Below are 17,114 nucleotides of genomic sequence, written 5' to 3'. Positions count from 1 at the left end.
CAGGCTATTTACTAGTCAAATACACTTGCCTGTCTAGTGTGCCGACACCGTGACTTCGATACCCTCACAGGGCGGTGTGAATGTGTTGTGTGACCAAAAAGCAGAACTACAAGTCAAATATTTTGATTTCTTGTTTAATGCTCCTCCGTTGTAATATTTGATTGTTCATTAAAGGTGTAACGTTAAAGAATGAACTCATGTCAAGTGTGGCTACTGATACAAACAAAGGTGTAAATTTGTATAGAAAAATGTAAATATTGAATATGCTTAAGTGAAATGTACTGAACCACTCATTCAACGCCAGTGGTTTCAACCTTAACCTATTTAATTGTTTGAAGCATTGGTTAGAGTCATCAGTTGCCCTAAAAGGTAGCGCTTGGATTTCATCCAGTTTCTATCCTGTTTTTATTCATCTCAGATGCTGAGGCTATCCACGGCTAGTAAGACACCATTTCGGGTTAGTGTTAAAAACAAAAAACCTACAGTAAGACTTCAAACTCGTATCCGATTTTTTGTAAAATTCTTGTAAACAATTTTATTTAAACAGCATTTTCATTCCTTTCACACCATAAATGGTAAATGGTACAATAACTCACACATATTTCTTGAAAACATATTTGGTGTTTCAACAGGAAAATAAAGCTTGTGTGTTTCAAAGAAAAATAAAGCTTGCGTGTTTCAAAGGAAAACAAGCTTGCCCAAAAGTGTAGAGCTTGCGTTTTATCCAGTCTTTATTCATCTCGGATGCTGTGGCTATCCATGGCTAGTAAGATGCCATTTAGGGTTAGAGTGAATAAAAAAAATCCTACAGTGAGACCTCTAACTCTTATTCTAGTTTTGTACAATTCTCTTAAACAGTTCTATTCAAACATTTCTTTCCTTTCACACCATAACTGGTTAACAATTACTGGCAGGAAAATAGTTTGTGTTTCAAAGGAAAAAAAGCTTGTCGGCCAGCTGGATGGAGGGTTCTGAATGGAGGTACTGTCCTGAAAGGTAAGCCAGTTTGTGTGCATATTTGCATGGGGCTGGAACGCGGATAGTGCCTGGCCAGTTCCAGTACAAATGGCACATCTTGAAGGTCAGCCTGTTGGTGTATAAAAGTCAATGTAATTAAAATAAGCCTTTCAATCAGTACAATGACAATTTATAGCAGTATGGTAAACTATGGTTGGACATTCAGACTTTTCTGCCTCGCGCACCAGCTCAGGCTCCTTTCCAGTCAGAGAGGTGACATTCCATGTCTCAAGAGCCAGCTTCTGCAGCCGGGGATCGGACCGCCAAGGTCCCCTGCCTTTGGCCGCCGCCCAGCTTACTTTGCACCCAACCCCTTTTGCCCTTCCCACAGGTGGTGAGCCCATGGGAAGGGGGACCCGCCTTTCCTTTTCGGGCTGTGTCCGGCCGGGCCCCATGGGCGGAGGCCCGCCCACCGGACGCTCGCCTTCAAGCCCCAATTCCAACCCTGGCTCCGTTGACCCACGTCCGGGCGAGTGACAACGAAATCCATTTATTGTAGTCATCATCAGGGGTTCCTTGTGAGCCGTGCTTTGTCTGGCCATTCACCTAGGACCCTTTTGCCATGGGTGACCCTGCCAGGGGCATAAAGCCCCAGACAACTTGGCTCCTAGGATCATTAGGACACGCAAACCCCTCCACCACTATATGGTGACTACTCACGGAGGGGGTGACGGACTATTCTATTCTATTCTATTCTATTCTATTCTATTCTATTCTATTTTCATGTTTGTGTAAGTGGAAACCTTTGTAGATGGTCAGGCATCAGGTTCGCTGTATTGTAGAGAGTAATGTAGTGGGTAGGAAGTCCACATCCCTGGTGAATGTGATGTGCCAACAGGTAGAAGTCCACCCTGCAGTATGTTGAGAAAAGGGGAAAGACAGACTTGTAACTTTGTGAGAGCACTTTTATGAATTAAGGGTTAGGATCAGAAACATGTGTTTTTTTTTTCTGACACATTATAGCTATGAAATTCGACACATGGTAACATTCAAGCTTTTATAGGTCAAACAAAACCTTCAAAATGAAAATAAAACTGTTGTGCTACAATTTCTTTTCTTTTTAAATCGATATCAAAGATATCTTTTGAGAGACAAAGTCATCTCTGATTAAATTTGCTGTTTACCAGTGCAATCGGTCAATGTCATGTTTAATGGGGAACTTGCCCAACTGTTTAATTTGGATACAGAAGATGAGGACTTTGATGGATTTGCATATTAATATCGATTAAGAATGTGAGTACAATACAGTACATGATTAAACAGTTGAATAAAGTACGACTGAACTCACTGCCTTGCTCCTGTGACGTGTTTTTATTTTTAATTTTTTTGTCATGGCATGCATGCACCCTATAATGCGATGCATCCTATCTGTGGATTAAGTACAGAAAAGCCCCTGGAATTGAGTCTGCTCTTATTACCAGAAGTGCCTTAAGGTGCGAAAAATACGGTTTAGTAGTAAAACAAAACTGGCAGTAACAAACAAAAAAATGCACTGACCAGTCATTTTGAGTGAGTGTGTGATCCAGAACAGTTCCAGGTGAAGGCGCGCCAAAGTTGCTTCCAGCACATGAATAGAGGGTAGTGCTGATTCTCTTTTTGACAACAATAAAGACAAGCTTGGGCTCGTAGGTGGGAAACGTCTCGAAGCATTTGATTAGCTGTGGGATCTCATGCTGCTCAACCATCTTGAGTTGACCATCTGACACGCCATCCCGATACACCACAATCCTTTCTGGCAAGTGATGGTTGACCTATGTAGAAGTTTTATATATACTATATGTTGGAAACACTATAGCAATTAAGCAGTAAAATATTGTCCTTAAAATGTTATATTACACACACATCTTCTCCAAATAACATTGCAAAGTATACGTCTTTTCCAAATAACATTGCAAAGTATACAACACAGTATGTAGTAATTGGCTTTGTTAACCTTGGCCGATAAAAATTTAGACCGCAACAAACAAAAGAGGATTTAAATATCATGGAGGCAAAACGGTTTTTGACCAAAGCAACCGATCGGTTCAAGAATTTTGGTTCAATACGAGTTATTGAGTCAGTTCACTGTTCAATGCGTTGGTAACTGTAAACACTCATTAAGAAAAATATGTGCATTCTTCTAAATATACTCTATACAATTTATACTCTTAAATTGTTGTTTATTATAAATTTTCTTTGTGTTACCTCATGATACTTGTGCAGTGCATCCAACAAGCAAACTGTAAAACCATTGATGATTTCTTCATTGGGTCCTTGGAAAGTTACTCTGGAATACCAGCGAGTCAGTGAGCTGGGGGGGGGGGGGGGGGGGGGGGGGGGGGGGGAGAAAAAAAACAAAAAAAAAAAAACAAAAAACAACGTAGGGATGAACATTGATTTGACACCAATAAACAATGAAAAAGACTTACTTGTTTGTGCTTGCAACAAAGCCCATGACTGATCGGCGACTCTTGCTGATGTCATGGTGGACATCAACTCCAACCACCATTATTTTTTTCTATGAGGTTTTTGCAAATTTGTGCCAATGTGATCAAGACATTTTCGCCATTATGACAATCTGTACAACTCAACTGAAAAAAGTTGTAAATCTTTTAAGAGTAAAATTAAATCAGTTACAATCTCTTGGTTGTATAAATGCACACACTTTCAACACTTTTGGCTTGGTCTCATTAGTGGTGAAAAGGTTTTAGAAAAAAAATGACATCTTGTCTCACTTTAGATTGCCAAAACAAACATACACGTACATACGTATCAACATTTAACTAAAATATTCTCTCTCATGCCTGCACACAAACACTGTGGCTGTTGATAAGCACGGGGCTTACCAAAGGGACATTGACAGTCCAAAGTTCTCCTCCTAATTTGCTGTTCACTTGCAGGAGTATCTTTTGGGTCACACTCTTTAACTTCTGTTGCTGGGAAATTGTCCGGATGTTGATAACCTAGCAAACAAAACAAAACTAGTTACCGTATTTCCTGGACTATAAACCGGACCAACTAAAATTAGGGGAGAATCACGTTTTGTTCAGCTTTTTTTTTTTTGGACAACAAAACAAGGTGAACAAGGGAACACTTTATTTCTTTATTTCACCTTAACGTGGTATATGTTTCTATATGTACCAAATGTTCGCAATTTTGTTGAAAAAATAAAAATAGACAACATGTTCAGTGGAAAACAAAATGCTATGTAACTCAGCAGCTTCAAGTTTTAGCAATTTGATAATCCCAAAGTCATTGATCATCAACAATTGCTAAAATGAATGACAATCTGTATAATTATGATTTCAAATTTGTCACTTGTTTTTTTAGCTACTGTATGATACCTGGGATGGGATGGGACTTTTAACACAACAGAGCTTCTTGATGGCACTGTAGAGATCTTCTCTGTTCCCTACCAGGATGCACACTACAAGCTGCAAAGTAGGCTATGAACAAGAATAAAAAATATAAGACAGTATTCTTAAATGTTTTTTTGTTTTGTTTTTTCAATACGGCTAGAATATATTGTGTTCATTTACAAACAAGAATCATCAACATCAGAATTTTGGGGGTTTTCAATTTACTCTCGCCATAAGAATTAATTTCAATAGTAAAATTGTCCTTGTCATTTTACAGTACTAACATCTTAAAATTATGGAGCAACTTGATTTAAAAAAAAAAAGGTTAAAATTAGCAGGGAATCATGGGCAGAATGTCTATTGTTAAAATGCATGTCTTACCTCACTAGTGAGCTGAGAGTGGATGCTCTTGACATACGATTCTGTGCGATCATCCCTCAGCTCTACACACACTGGACGAGCTACTTTCACCCCAAGAGGCCCACCCACCTTGTTCAAGGTTGAAATAAACTCTTCAGCATGGTCTGCACAGCGGCAAGGGTAGAAGATGGCCCATTTTTTTAGGGGGACCTAAGAGATTGATTTGACAATGAATACCAACGACCAAAACAAACCTGACTGAGCTAAAAAAAAAAAGCAAAACTGGCTCCTGTGTAAGCTTTTAAAATGAAATATTTCTCATATGACCAAGTTTAGGGATAAGATAGTTTACTTACAAGTGTTCAACTTAAGCATTACAGTTTCAAATTTCATATCGTTACCATGAAAGCAGATCTTTGTATTGGAACACAAAAATAAAAACTTTGGAAAACAGTGATTAATATGTATTTGTGGCTATTTTCCTGTTTATGGCTATAACAGTAAATTAATCATAATCAATACATGTTAGATTCAAATAATGACACTTAAATATATGCCATGCAACAGTAAAACATATTGAATCATTGAATTGGATCAAATTAATTAATTCATTATCAAAAACATTGTTTGCTGCAGCCTCACTTGTAAGCAAAAGTACCAAGAACAAGACTATGACCAAGAATAATGCAATGCAACTCAGACCGTAATAAACAAATCAGACATCTAAGTTAGAGTGATCGCTATAATCTTGAAATGAAATTGAAATTATTTTAAGCAAAGTTTTGTCTATTTATCAAAAAGTAGTTATCAGATGTCCCAGTTACTTACTGAGCTAATTGAAGCAACCCTCACAACATCTCTGCACCACAATCCATCAGCACCGATTGTAAACGACGAAGTTTGGACACAGACAGTTTCAAGAGGCAGAATTCTACCCTGTACCTGAAAGAGTGAAAATGAAATTCCACTTCATCAAGCAGATCTGGGTTGACAAGTGAATGTATAGTTTAACATATACTTAAAAAAAAATAGTCTCATTGTCAGTGGTGTAACTTACTTGCAGTATTTCCGAGGCGAATTCAAGGTTCCACTTGGTGACTTCTTTCTGGCTGTCGGGGTTAGCGCTTATGTTCTTCAAAAGTTGTTTTATTGAAAGGGTTTGTTGGTTGCCATTCAAACGAATGTGCATGGTCAGGTCCTAAAATATTTAAATTCAATTTTTTAATAGTGGCCAGCCAATGACAGATACCTTTGAGAGTACTTACAGTTTGCACAAGCTAAGAACAATAGTTAACCAAGGACTATGTAAAAAACAAATACAAATTTTGCTTTACAGTATTTTCCGGATTATAAGGCGGAACGGACTATAAGGCACAGCTTCAACGAATGGCCCATTTTAAAACTTTGTCCTCATATAAGGAGCACCGGACTATAAGGCGCACCATTAACGCATCATGTCAGATTTTTAATCCAAATCAAATTATTCTCCATTTTACCTTTTTTATTTCAACTTCAGACGCAACAAATTACTTTATAATCACAAAATAATGATCCATAGTCTTTTTGATTCATGATTCATCATAGTCTTCAGCGGGCCACTTATGATTGATTTCATGACACAATGCTTCGGGCCAGTTTAAATTTAGGAATTTGGTGCCAGACTATAAGGTGCACTGTCGGCTTTTGAGGAAATTTTAGGTTTTTAGGTGCGCCTTATAGTCCGGAAAATACTTTGGTTTGTGTCTGAAATAAGAAATGCAGATCAAATGTACCTTCATTGTTTTGAAATCCTTCTTCATATTTTCTGGGATTCCAGTCATGAACGAAAGCTCAGGAATGATTAAGATTTCTCCAGTAATGACTTGCTGAAATTAATAAGTTATAAGTATTCAGTGTGAAAATTCTTAATAATTCTTTTAATTAAAATGATATTCCATTGAGTCATGTTTGGCCATGTCACTCAATTTGCTAAGTACTGACATTTGAGGTTCATTTACATTTCCTTGCAGATTTATATTGGAATATTGTGTTAATAGACTCAAGAAAAACATTTGTTACATTCATGGTATTGAGTTAATAAAGAGAAATTGAAAAACTTTTACCTTTCCACCTGGATTGGAACGCTCTTTTGGTTTATGCATTAGAAGAGGTTGGTCCATTTCTTTAATAATAATTCCATAGTGCTTGCTGTGATTAATAGACAATAAAAGATCAAGTTAATTGAGCGATGAATAGGTATTGTTCAAAAGATGATTAGTCACGTTGTCAGTAAAATGCAGCATCAAAGTTAATCATGTGCCATTAAAATTAAAGGTCGGTTGAATCTACTTAACCAGTGGTTAAAAAAATAACAGAGTTTTGAACAACCGAGCCTTTGTAGTTAGGGTTAGTTGTTGACTCTGTTGGCACACCTCAAAAGCTATAACACAATGTATGTTTGTTAATATAGTGATACCTCTACTTACGAACCTAATTCGTTCTGCGATCCGGTTTGTAAGTAGAAACGGTAGGGGGGAAAAAAAAAACCTTATTATTAATTAAATAAACAATTTAAAAAACTAGCTTCAGATGTGGACATTCCAGGCTGATCACGAGCCAATAAGTAGGCCTAATAATGAACTCCTCACGAGCCAAAATATTGTAATAAAACCCGACGGGAAAAAATGACGCTCCTGTTACTGGCCAAGACTAACAGGGAATGGCCGAGCAAAGGAGACAGGTGGGTGGGAGCAGAGGGTAACCTGGTAACCGGTTCGGAAGTCAAAATTTGGTTCGTAAGTAAATGCAAAAGTATTGCGAGGCTCCAGTTTGTATCTCGAAGAGTTCCCAAGTATAGTATAGATAGTATCACTATCTGTAAAGTCAAGCACAGGAAGGGTTGGGACAACTTTTTTTTTTTTTTTAATGGTTTCTTTAAACACTTTCTCCTGTTTTTGATTCAGAGGAATTAGGTTAGATTTGTTGTCTTATCCATCCCTTATTTTGCTTAGGAGTGTTAGGGTTTATTTAGTGTTTCGTTTATTGTGTTGTCCTCTCTCGCAAGACTAAAACAGATGCTATATTTATCAGGTTTTCCCTTTGTTCAAGGAAAGCCTGGCAGCCTGCCTGGCTTTGCACTCCTCGCTGCCGGGCTAAGGGTCACTTGTTTAAAGCAACTGTCTAATCGTGGTTATGGATGTTGATTACTAGCGTTTTCGGATATACGCTTCGAGCCCGCATTGGTTCACGCTGACAGTTGGGAAACTCTGTGGATGGCTCGAATTTGCCAATCGATTATTCAAAGTGCATCAAAAACAGAGTGCTGGCTGGTATGGGTATATTGTATTGTAAGTAGAAGACTAAAAACTAAACTAAAAACAAAACAAAAAAACCTCCATTAAGCTGTTTGTGTGCATGTGAGGATTATTCTATTTCTGTAATGTCTATAATGATTTTCTATTTCTATAATGTCTATAATATTTCAATGTGTGCCATATTGTCACATTATTGGTAAATTTAGTCATTTGATTTGCTCGAATGAGGAAGAACACGCAGATATAAGTTGGATCTTACGCAAAAAATGTATGCACTTGAAATCTGGTATATATGCCGCAGTACTTTAAGCCATGTTTCAATGTTTACTTTCCCTGCTTAATGATGACCTCAAAGACAGTTGTCATACCTGTAGTAGTCCACAAAAGTGGTTTTTGTGCCATCCATCAAAGTGAAAGTGTCTTTGGGCGATTTGTCCCACTCAATGGAATCAACACGGTAAGTCCGGTTATTGTAGCGGGTGATAATGATGTTTCCAACAAGTTCTTTGGTGCATTCATCTCTAAATTTCTCTTTGCTTCGTTGGTAGAGAATATTCCTGGCAGGAAAAAACATGTCAAATGTTAGTTTTAAATTACATGCCCATTTGTGCTTTATGTATTTTGAAAAAGACAGCTTTGTCTCAACAATCAATAATCATTTGACCAATTGATGATCCAACAGGTTGGCGTTATTTGCCAGAGAGCATTTAAAACACAGTGTGTCGTTCTTTGAATACGGTGCAGCTTCACAAACACCCTTCAACAGTTGAATACAGAATTTACGTAATGTAACGAAAGACCACTCAAACAAATATCCAAATAATGTTATATTCTAAGCACAACTAAAGAAATGTCTTCACCTTCTTCACTTTGAAAATTGTATTTCTCAAAAGTTTAGAGTTCTTTTGTCATTTGGTCAACATCAAATAAATATTTGGATTTACCATTCAAATGATTTAACTGTTTGTGTTACTCATTTTGCATTAACTCACATGAATTCCAGCACAGAGTCATTCCGCAAGACTTTGTGAGAGACATCAACACACAGGTACAGACCTCCATCTGTATGTTTGATACATGTTGAATAGCCTGGCCACACCTGCAGCCTGTAAAACACATTTATTTGAACAGGTTTGAACAAAGCCTCTTTATGGTAGCATTTCAAGATACTACATACCGATGTTTGTCAAGAATTACTGCATTTTCTGGATTATAATGATTTCTCCCGATAGGCTTCAATCCAATCATTTTCATGACCCTTGAATCAGAGGAAAGAAAAAAAATATTTTTAAAAACCAAGACATTTTAAAGTTTGAAGTACTTTTCAGAAAATGCCAAATTTGAACATTTCATCTGACAAGTAATTTAACATAACAAAAAATAAAGCACAAAAAAGTATTTTCTAGTTCATATATTCCATCCATCCATTTTCTACACTGCTTGTCCCCATGGGGGTCGCGGGCTTGGTGGAGCCTATCCCAGCAGTCATCGGCAATAGGTGGCAGAAAGCCTGAACTGGTTGTCATTTTGGAAGAACACCGGACATCAAGTGGAGGCGACACCATTGAGATTTGAAGAGCAGTAAGTTATATACATCGGCTGTCGTTATTATCCTAGCTTTATTGTTTGAAATTTGATGCTGTGCTATGTTCTAAATTACGCACGATACGTTTCTATTCTGCTAGTACAGAGCACATCATAGCGGGTTGGTGTCCTACTGTACAATGTCATTGGAAAGGCAAGACATCGGACATTTTTTTAAAACTGATCTCATAAAGAACACTCGTCGACACCACGGTGAAATACATCTACTTTGATCAAACGAAACTGGTCTATTTAATATGTGCCCAATTCTTGTCTGATGGCTCCTCAAACAATATTGGCCTGAATGTGAACAATATATACCCACAAAGCGCCGATGCATTTTGCCACATGCAGCGATAACAATGGAATAGAGCAGTGAACGAGACAATCAACGGTGCAGTACAATGACTGACTGGCACTCAGCCTTCTTGAAACGACGTCACTCACCGGAAATTGCAAAGGTGCATTTCCGTTGCTAAGCGCATTGCTATGGGTCGAATTAAGAACCTGGGTGAGTTGCGTTGAAAAAACAAAAGTATGTTTAAAATGATTTTAGCTGTAAGAATATAGTTGCCCAAGTTGACACATTCGGTCTTTAGATTCAAAAGTGTACCTCCGGAGAATGACATTGTAGAGTGGGATGCATAGCTCAGAGTTGGGTGGCAATATCTTTGTCATCTGTATGTGGATTTTGATTTCTTCATTGTCGGTTCTTCTCAAACTCGTAAGAACCACCTCCTGTGAATTCACCAAAATTTACTTTGACCAGGGATGAGAATGGCAAATGTAAAAAAACACAGAAAAGTAGCCGGGGGTCTGGGGGACATGTAAAATTACAAAACGTACCTTTGTGTTTTTTTGTTTCGATGTGCCCTTTAATGTTCCATAACCCCCCCCCATATATAAATATAAATTCTCAACAGATTTACACAATTGACGAGAATGATACTTTTGACGAAAAAAAAAACCACGGAAATCCGCGGATCCGCAGAAAATTCTCATCTCTGTTTAACACATACAGTACATTTACAGTTTAACAATATGAACAATTCCCAAATTGTAGTCTGAGACTAAAATGGGCTCCCAACTATTTCAGGGAGGGTGCAGCGAGGCTGAAAAAATGAAATAATTTAATTTTCAAAAATGGCGTCAACTTCCAAAGCTTAAGCCAAAAAACAAGCAGGCTCTACAAATTACATCGTCTCTACACATGAGGACTTAGAAGTACAAGAAAAAAGCATAACTAAAATCAATGAATGGGTTGAATCTTGTTAAGTTCAGTTAGTTGACTTGGAAAATCTGATCAGAGATAAAAGAGTCGAGCCCTTGGCTTCCTTAGTAGGGAAGGTAAATACCAATATATAGGAAGATCATAAATATTACACTGGCTTGTGCTCCTAAATTAATACCTACATCCTTCAGTTGTAGGGGGAGGTAGAGTATAGAACCATCAAAAGCTGTAACTTCTCCTGTGGTCAAGTGGTGATCTCTCATCATTCCGAAGCGCATTGACATGGATTCAACATTTGGTCTGGGAAAAGAGTGGATATACAAATTGTCACAAATATTTTCAGACACATGTATATACATGAAAAAGAATACAGTGTATCAAGAGAATTAAAGCTCAGTCATCCAAAAGTGAATCTTCATGTCATTGGACATCATGATAGGTCAATAAATTATGTATATGGTATATTTCCATAATACTTGTAGAAGAGTGTACAAACGCACATTTACTAATATTGTTTTGTCTGCTGAAGTGAAAAGAAGTCAGGGATCAATATTACTTACCTAAACGTCACATGGTACTGATAAACAGCTTTGTTCTTGCAGTAAATTGGAATATGATTTGATCCAATAGTTACAGGAGTTCCTTTTGATCCAGCCTTGTTGAGTGGCAGGCTGACCAAGAAAACACACACACACACACACACACACACACACACACACACACACACACACAAATATTTTGATCAATCATATTCAGATAACGCGATAGTTATTAACAAATGGATAACACTTTGCTTACATGACCAAAAGGGATAGTTAGAGGTAAAAAAGTAATCTTACTGGACTGCCTCCATTTTCAATTCTTTCTTTCCTGGTGCGGTAGCCACGGGGTCTTGCGCCGCTTGAACAATGGACACAATTTCTTCACATAATTGACATAGTAAATTGTTACACAAGTATTTCTTTTTCTTAGTTTAAGGATTGTAGTTTTGTTTTGATTGATGTGGTAATGAATGGATGTAATATGACCTAATTTAGGATAGGTTATTGCTTACTCGACTCAAGTAAGAAAAGGGATTCATTAACCTTTTATTACTAATAAAGTGAAGGAAACATTTGTTCAAGTCCCATCTATGATAGAATATGTTAATGCATTGATGCTCTGCTCCCTTAAGTGGTTTTTAAACGTTTAGGCTTATTACCTGTTTCAGAGGTCTTAGAGGGATGGCATGCTGTTGCCTCAGAGGTAAGAGAACCAGCCTGACCACTTTTGAGAGGAAGGGAGGAAAGAGGTAAAGGAAATCTTCGTCCTAGTCCAAGCGCAGGATTTAATGCTCTTCCAACTCCCATCATCATGCGAGGGGAAATTTCTTGGCCAGGAACTCTGCAAGAGTTCATAGGCCATGCCTGGCTTTAATATAACTCATAGCGATAACCCAGCAAAATTGACACTTCATTAATAATGGGAAAAATATTTAGTGGATATGCAATTGGTACGGTGTAACTTACATTAAACACCAATTTTAAAACTTAGACAAAATGATGTGAAAATCTTAAGATCAACAAATAACATACTATTGAATTTTGCTTATGGTGTGTTACTATTTTGGGGTCCAATCAGCATTAGAGTAAACTGTAACAATTAATGTGCTGTTCATAGTTGGTACCTCTCTGCTGTAACTAACATGTTTACAGCAGGACTTGAATGAAAATTGTGCTGTTACAAGTGTTTCCACAACAAATATCTTACTTCAAAACCATACCTGAAATGATACCATGGCAAAAACTATAAAACATCAGTAAAAATCTGTGGAATAATAGCTGACAGCACACATTACCATCATTTTGTATTTATTCAAACTTGCTATGTGTTTGATTTGACGTCAACATTTATTAAAATTTTAATTTATCATACGTTACAAATTAAGTATTGTTGAATTGAGTTATTTTCAATGAAGCAACAGCTTCCATTAAAATAAGCAATCTATTCAAATCATGAGTTCTAAAAGGGCAACCGACCAATCCACCACCCCCTGTGCCAGCCTCCGACCATGGCCTGCTGCCTGATACCCACTACCGCAAATAGATTCCAGTCCTGCATGAAACAATGGTGCACCATAACAAATGCAAAAAACTTAGATGATCCCATTCGATCACAACACTTCATCTAGTCATTCCTACCCTCTGCCGATCACTGCTTGGCGGTGGCCAATGTGTGGGCTACTGGCTTCTACATCCGGAATTGGCAGCTTTAACTCCTCCACCTCTCCGACTACTTCTCTTCCTGCGAAAATAATTGCAGTGAATTGCCAGTTAATATGTGACGATACGACTAACTACAAAATTCCCTAGAAATTTGCAATGTGTTTGTCATCAGTTTTGTCCTAATTGGTGAACAGTGGACTCGTGCTATTTGTGGCGGATAGGGACTGGGCCAGCCCACAAAACTCACAAATAACTTATTGCTTGGATTAACTGACTAATATATTTTGCACTCGCAAGATTAAAATATATACATTGCACCATTTTGGACCATTGACTGTCAGTAAAATAAAGTGAAAGTGTCACATCAGTGTTTACTCCGGTCACGATCTTCTCCATTTCATAGATGAAACACAAAGGTGGAGTCTATTACAGGTAATCAGAAAAATATTCAGGTTCAAGCATCTCCATGGCACAGGCTGTGATCTGAGTGATCCATTCGCTTTAACACACGCAATAAATACATCTCTGTGTTTTAAGGTGATCGCTTGACAGATGGAGACGCAACTGGACCAACTTCACCAAAATGCACCAAGCAGGTACGTCTTTTTTTTTTTTTTATCAACTACTACAATTACCACAAAAATAAAATCCTAGAGGGGCAGTTATATACACACCAACTCGTAATGTTCCTCTTCCTCTTGAGGCCACTGAAGGTTCAAAGCCTATTCCCCTGAACATTGAAATCAGTGTAGGTTCTTGACCACGTGACGGCGAGCCAACCTATACAAAAAGTAATAGAATTTTTAAAAAAATGATAGACAAAACACATTTCATTCTTTGATTACCTCTTTCCTGGTGGGGGCTGCTTCTGCAAGTACATTCTGAACCTCTGTGCTAGCCAGGACCGTGCCTCTTGAGATGCCTATCTTGGGTTCTGATGAGGGAAAGAGCCCCGCTCTAACTCCAAAATGTCCTCCATCGTCAGACTGAAACCCTCTACCTTGTCCGGCTAAAGGCTCATCGGCAGGTATCCCAGAGCCTTGTACTTGTAGGACATTAGTCAGAGGGAAAAATCCTCTGGCTACAGCAAGCCCTCTACTACGGCCCCGCCAAGGAATGCCCGCCATATTACTGAAGTCAGGTGGCCTGTTTGGATCCATTTTGTCCACTTGAAATATTTCTTTTCAACTGCAGCACAAAGGGAAGAAATTTCTGTTAATAAATCTGAATGTTTTAGAGGGTTGGGTGGTATTATGGTGTCCTGCGGTGACTAAGGGCTATGTTCTCACCGTATATCTTAATGCTCAATTAGAATTTTGGGGTGAAATACATTTTTTGTGTGTGTAAGTTCCATGTTAAATGCAACCTCAGTCCATCTGGTGAGTGAACATATGTTCAGGGTGTAGTCCACTTTTTCACCCAAAGTTAGTTGGGATAAGCTATAGTCAAAGTCAGCAGGGATAAATTCCAATACGCTCCTGTGACCAAAATAAGCGTTGTTGAAAATGAATGGATGCGTGAATTTTTTTTGCAGTATTTTACTGTTTCTCGCACGCACAAGTTAGATCCGGTTTTGTTTCTTAATTCCAGTTCTTTTCGGCAGCATGGGGATAATTTGTTGTCACGTTCCAATCAATAATTTAGAATTTTAGAGTGCGGCTGGGTAGGGAAATGTAAATAATAAGGACAACAAAAATGAATTCTATTCGTTGGAATATTTATATTAAATGTGGCGCAAAATATAGCAAACGTCGCTAACGCCAGATTTGATCCCCGCCGGCCGGCCTGTTTCCCCCCATCACTTTAAACGTGTCCCATTCCTCCCCAACGTTTCAATGTTATTAAATACATGAATATATTCTTCAACACATTTCTTATACGTTGTCAAATACTTACTACAATCGACACGCCACGAAGCAAAATCAGTATTAAGGTTGTGGAGACATCAGGCCGCTAATCAAGACGATGCAGCAAGTCACGGTTGCTTGACTTGTATTTATTTAACTAACCAACCAATTTTAGTATGTCAGTGGAGTAAAACAGTTCTCGAAACGTATTATGGAGGTTAAAACTCACATTTGGCTGAAAAACTGTTGACCAATTTACCAAACTTCCTAACTGTCGTCGTCATAGAAAAGTGAGTGAGTGAGGGAACTGTACCTGCCCTCAGGCGCTATTGGGCCATGTAATAGGTGTATGCCATTGGTGTACGATAGCTGCCAATCATTCACCGCCAATTAATATCGTAATGGACTTTATGAAGGATTTATTGCCCCCTAAAGTAAAAATACCCTTTCGAACAGTGACATTTATTTTTATTAGTAATAATAGTAACTAAAACAACTCTTGTAAAGCAACATATTTCAAATGCGCCTGGATTTACCCCCCCCCCCCCCCCCCAGCATCACCCCCCCCCCCAAAAAAAACACTCAAGTATGGAATAAAACAATTTCGCTGCGTTAATTTTTACAGAAAATATTCATCAACCACGTTGACTACTATTATGTAGGAGCCAAACCAAACCTAGTTTGTACACCATGTGCTGACATTTTAAATGGCTGTCATACAAATACATAGTGTCCGAGGATATGTTGCCATCTACTGTTAGACAGAAGTAACTACAACGGCAATCCATCTAAAACCAAATCAAACCAAACCATCATGAAGGCCTTTTGTGCATTTACCTGATGATCTATATTATTTGATAATTTATGTATCATATAATCACAACTAATTTGCACTGCATATGCAAGGAAACATGAACATACAGGCAATATATGTATTCCAAAATGAAAGTCCAGACAACATAAAGAACAGAACAATATGATACTCAGAAAGACATGACAAGACTAATAAGAGACCACAAAATCTACACGTGTAATTCTCTAAACATGTTTGATCAACTTTATAAACTGAAATCCAGTTGCATTTCTCCTTATTGTACTGTATTGTTATACAAGACTATGAAGCAGCTTTGCTTTCAATGTACTGTCAGCTGTAACTCAGTCACAAAGGATGAAGCAATTTTCTTGGGCCAATGAAAGTAGCCTTTAATCAAAGCTTTCCTTATAATCGACAATAGAAATTTGACCGTCGGACTGTCGAAAAATCATAACAAAATGTTTTGTCACACCATTGCTCAACTGCTTCATTAACTTTTTTTATTTGCAGTGGAGTAATCTCATATGTGCCTCTTTTAATGATTGTGTCTTAATCTTCTATTTATTTTTTAGCCTTAATATTAGGAGACTCTCTGGAGCAATGAAAAAAACACACTGATCCGCAGAATAGTTGCTCTCTGTAAAGAATAAGAATTTGACTCACAGTCTTTTCACCCTGGAAGTCTGACCCATCTTTCGTGACATATACAGATTAGTAATAGCCTTAGTGTAAATGTACCAAATTTTCTTGACAGCAGGAGGCCTAAGAGAAAGTGGCATTCATCTGATGTGACAGTCATTGCAGACCTGCCTGTCAGACTGCACAGTAGATAATTAGGAGTCAGCAGCCGAGTTTGCCAAGGCCTGCATCTTCAGTTGAGGAACAGGGATGACAGGCAGGATTATGGGTCTCATTACAACAGTTTCTGCCTGGACGATAATAATGATGCAACTAGCCAAACTCCCCAACAAGCTTTTCTATCCATCTATTCATTTTATGTCTCACTTATATCTTCACTAGGATCATGCTTTTCTATCAGCATACATAGCCAGATAGTAAACTATGTGTGTGTGTTTTTGCAAGACAACATCCCCGTGGGATCAAAATGATCATGAGAATAGTGATCAAAAATCCAAGACCTACACTGGTGAATAATCTATAGAGAGCTGGGAGAAAAGTATGTAATGTGAGTTACATCATTAACACGCTATGCCGACAGGGACTAAAATCCTGCAGTGTCCCCCTGTTTAAGTTCATGTCCAGGCTTAATTGAAGCTTGAAACCATGTGGTCCCATGAAAGAAAAATATAACTTTTTGGCACAAACTCAACTCTTGCTGTTTGGGGGGGGAAACTAATGCCGAGTTGCATCTTAAGAACACCGCTCCTACTGACTGTAAAGCATGGGGAGAAAACATGATGCTTTG

At 38.0% G+C, this 17,114-nt stretch overlaps 1 protein-coding gene across 3 annotated transcripts; it reads right to left on the bottom strand.

The window, feature by feature from the left end:
* Positions 1 to 508: 508 nt before the first annotated feature.
* piwil2 (piwi-like RNA-mediated gene silencing 2) lies at positions 509 to 15,245 on the bottom strand. Of its 3 annotated transcripts, none has more exons than XM_085908822.1 (24): positions 15,104 to 15,245; positions 13,873 to 14,215; positions 13,702 to 13,807; positions 13,004 to 13,106; positions 12,025 to 12,206; positions 11,663 to 11,723; positions 11,384 to 11,494; positions 11,006 to 11,123; positions 10,206 to 10,330; positions 9,186 to 9,266; positions 9,001 to 9,114; positions 8,377 to 8,565; positions 6,818 to 6,902; positions 6,488 to 6,580; positions 5,773 to 5,913; positions 5,544 to 5,657; positions 4,737 to 4,925; positions 4,341 to 4,442; positions 3,843 to 3,959; positions 3,426 to 3,514; positions 3,202 to 3,307; positions 2,515 to 2,768; positions 1,761 to 1,868; positions 509 to 1,087 (listed from the first exon to the last, which is right to left on the bottom strand). In XM_085908822.1, exons 2-24 carry the CDS (start codon positions 14,185 to 14,187, stop codon positions 931 to 933), a joined length of 3,060 nt encoding a protein of 1,019 aa, XP_085764948.1. In that variant the 5' UTR covers positions 14,188 to 14,215; positions 15,104 to 15,245; the 3' UTR covers positions 509 to 930. The 3 variants fall into 3 exon arrangements, with proteins under 3 accessions (XP_085764948.1, XP_085764949.1, XP_085764947.1); XM_085908823.1 differs by having other exon boundaries at positions 4,845 to 4,925; positions 14,924 to 15,200; XM_085908821.1 differs by having other exon boundaries at positions 14,924 to 15,199.
* Positions 15,246 to 17,114: the final 1,869 nt, after the last annotated feature.

The sequence above is a fragment of the Syngnathus leptorhynchus genome, chromosome 4, assembly GCF_054491065.1.
Source record: "Syngnathus leptorhynchus isolate UIUO chromosome 4, UIUO_Slep, whole genome shotgun sequence".
In the NCBI taxonomy this organism is placed as follows: Eukaryota; Metazoa; Chordata; class Actinopteri; order Syngnathiformes; family Syngnathidae; genus Syngnathus; species Syngnathus leptorhynchus.
Note: the sequence above shows the minus strand (reverse complement) of the source record. Positions and strands in the feature narration are given on the sequence as shown.

Coding starts and splice junctions, on each gene's coding strand:
- piwil2 (XM_085908822.1), bottom strand. CDS start 14,187: ATGGATCCAAACAGGCCACCTGACTTCAGTAATATGGCGGGCATTCCT. Junction 13,808..13,872: donor CAGCCCCCACCAGGAAAGAG/GTAATCAAAGAA, acceptor CTTTTTGTATAG/GTTGGCTCGCCGTCACGTGG. Junction 4,926..5,543: donor GGGTTGCTTCAATTAGCTCA/GTAAGTAACTGG, acceptor TCAATCTCTTAG/GTCCCCCTAAAAAAATGGGC.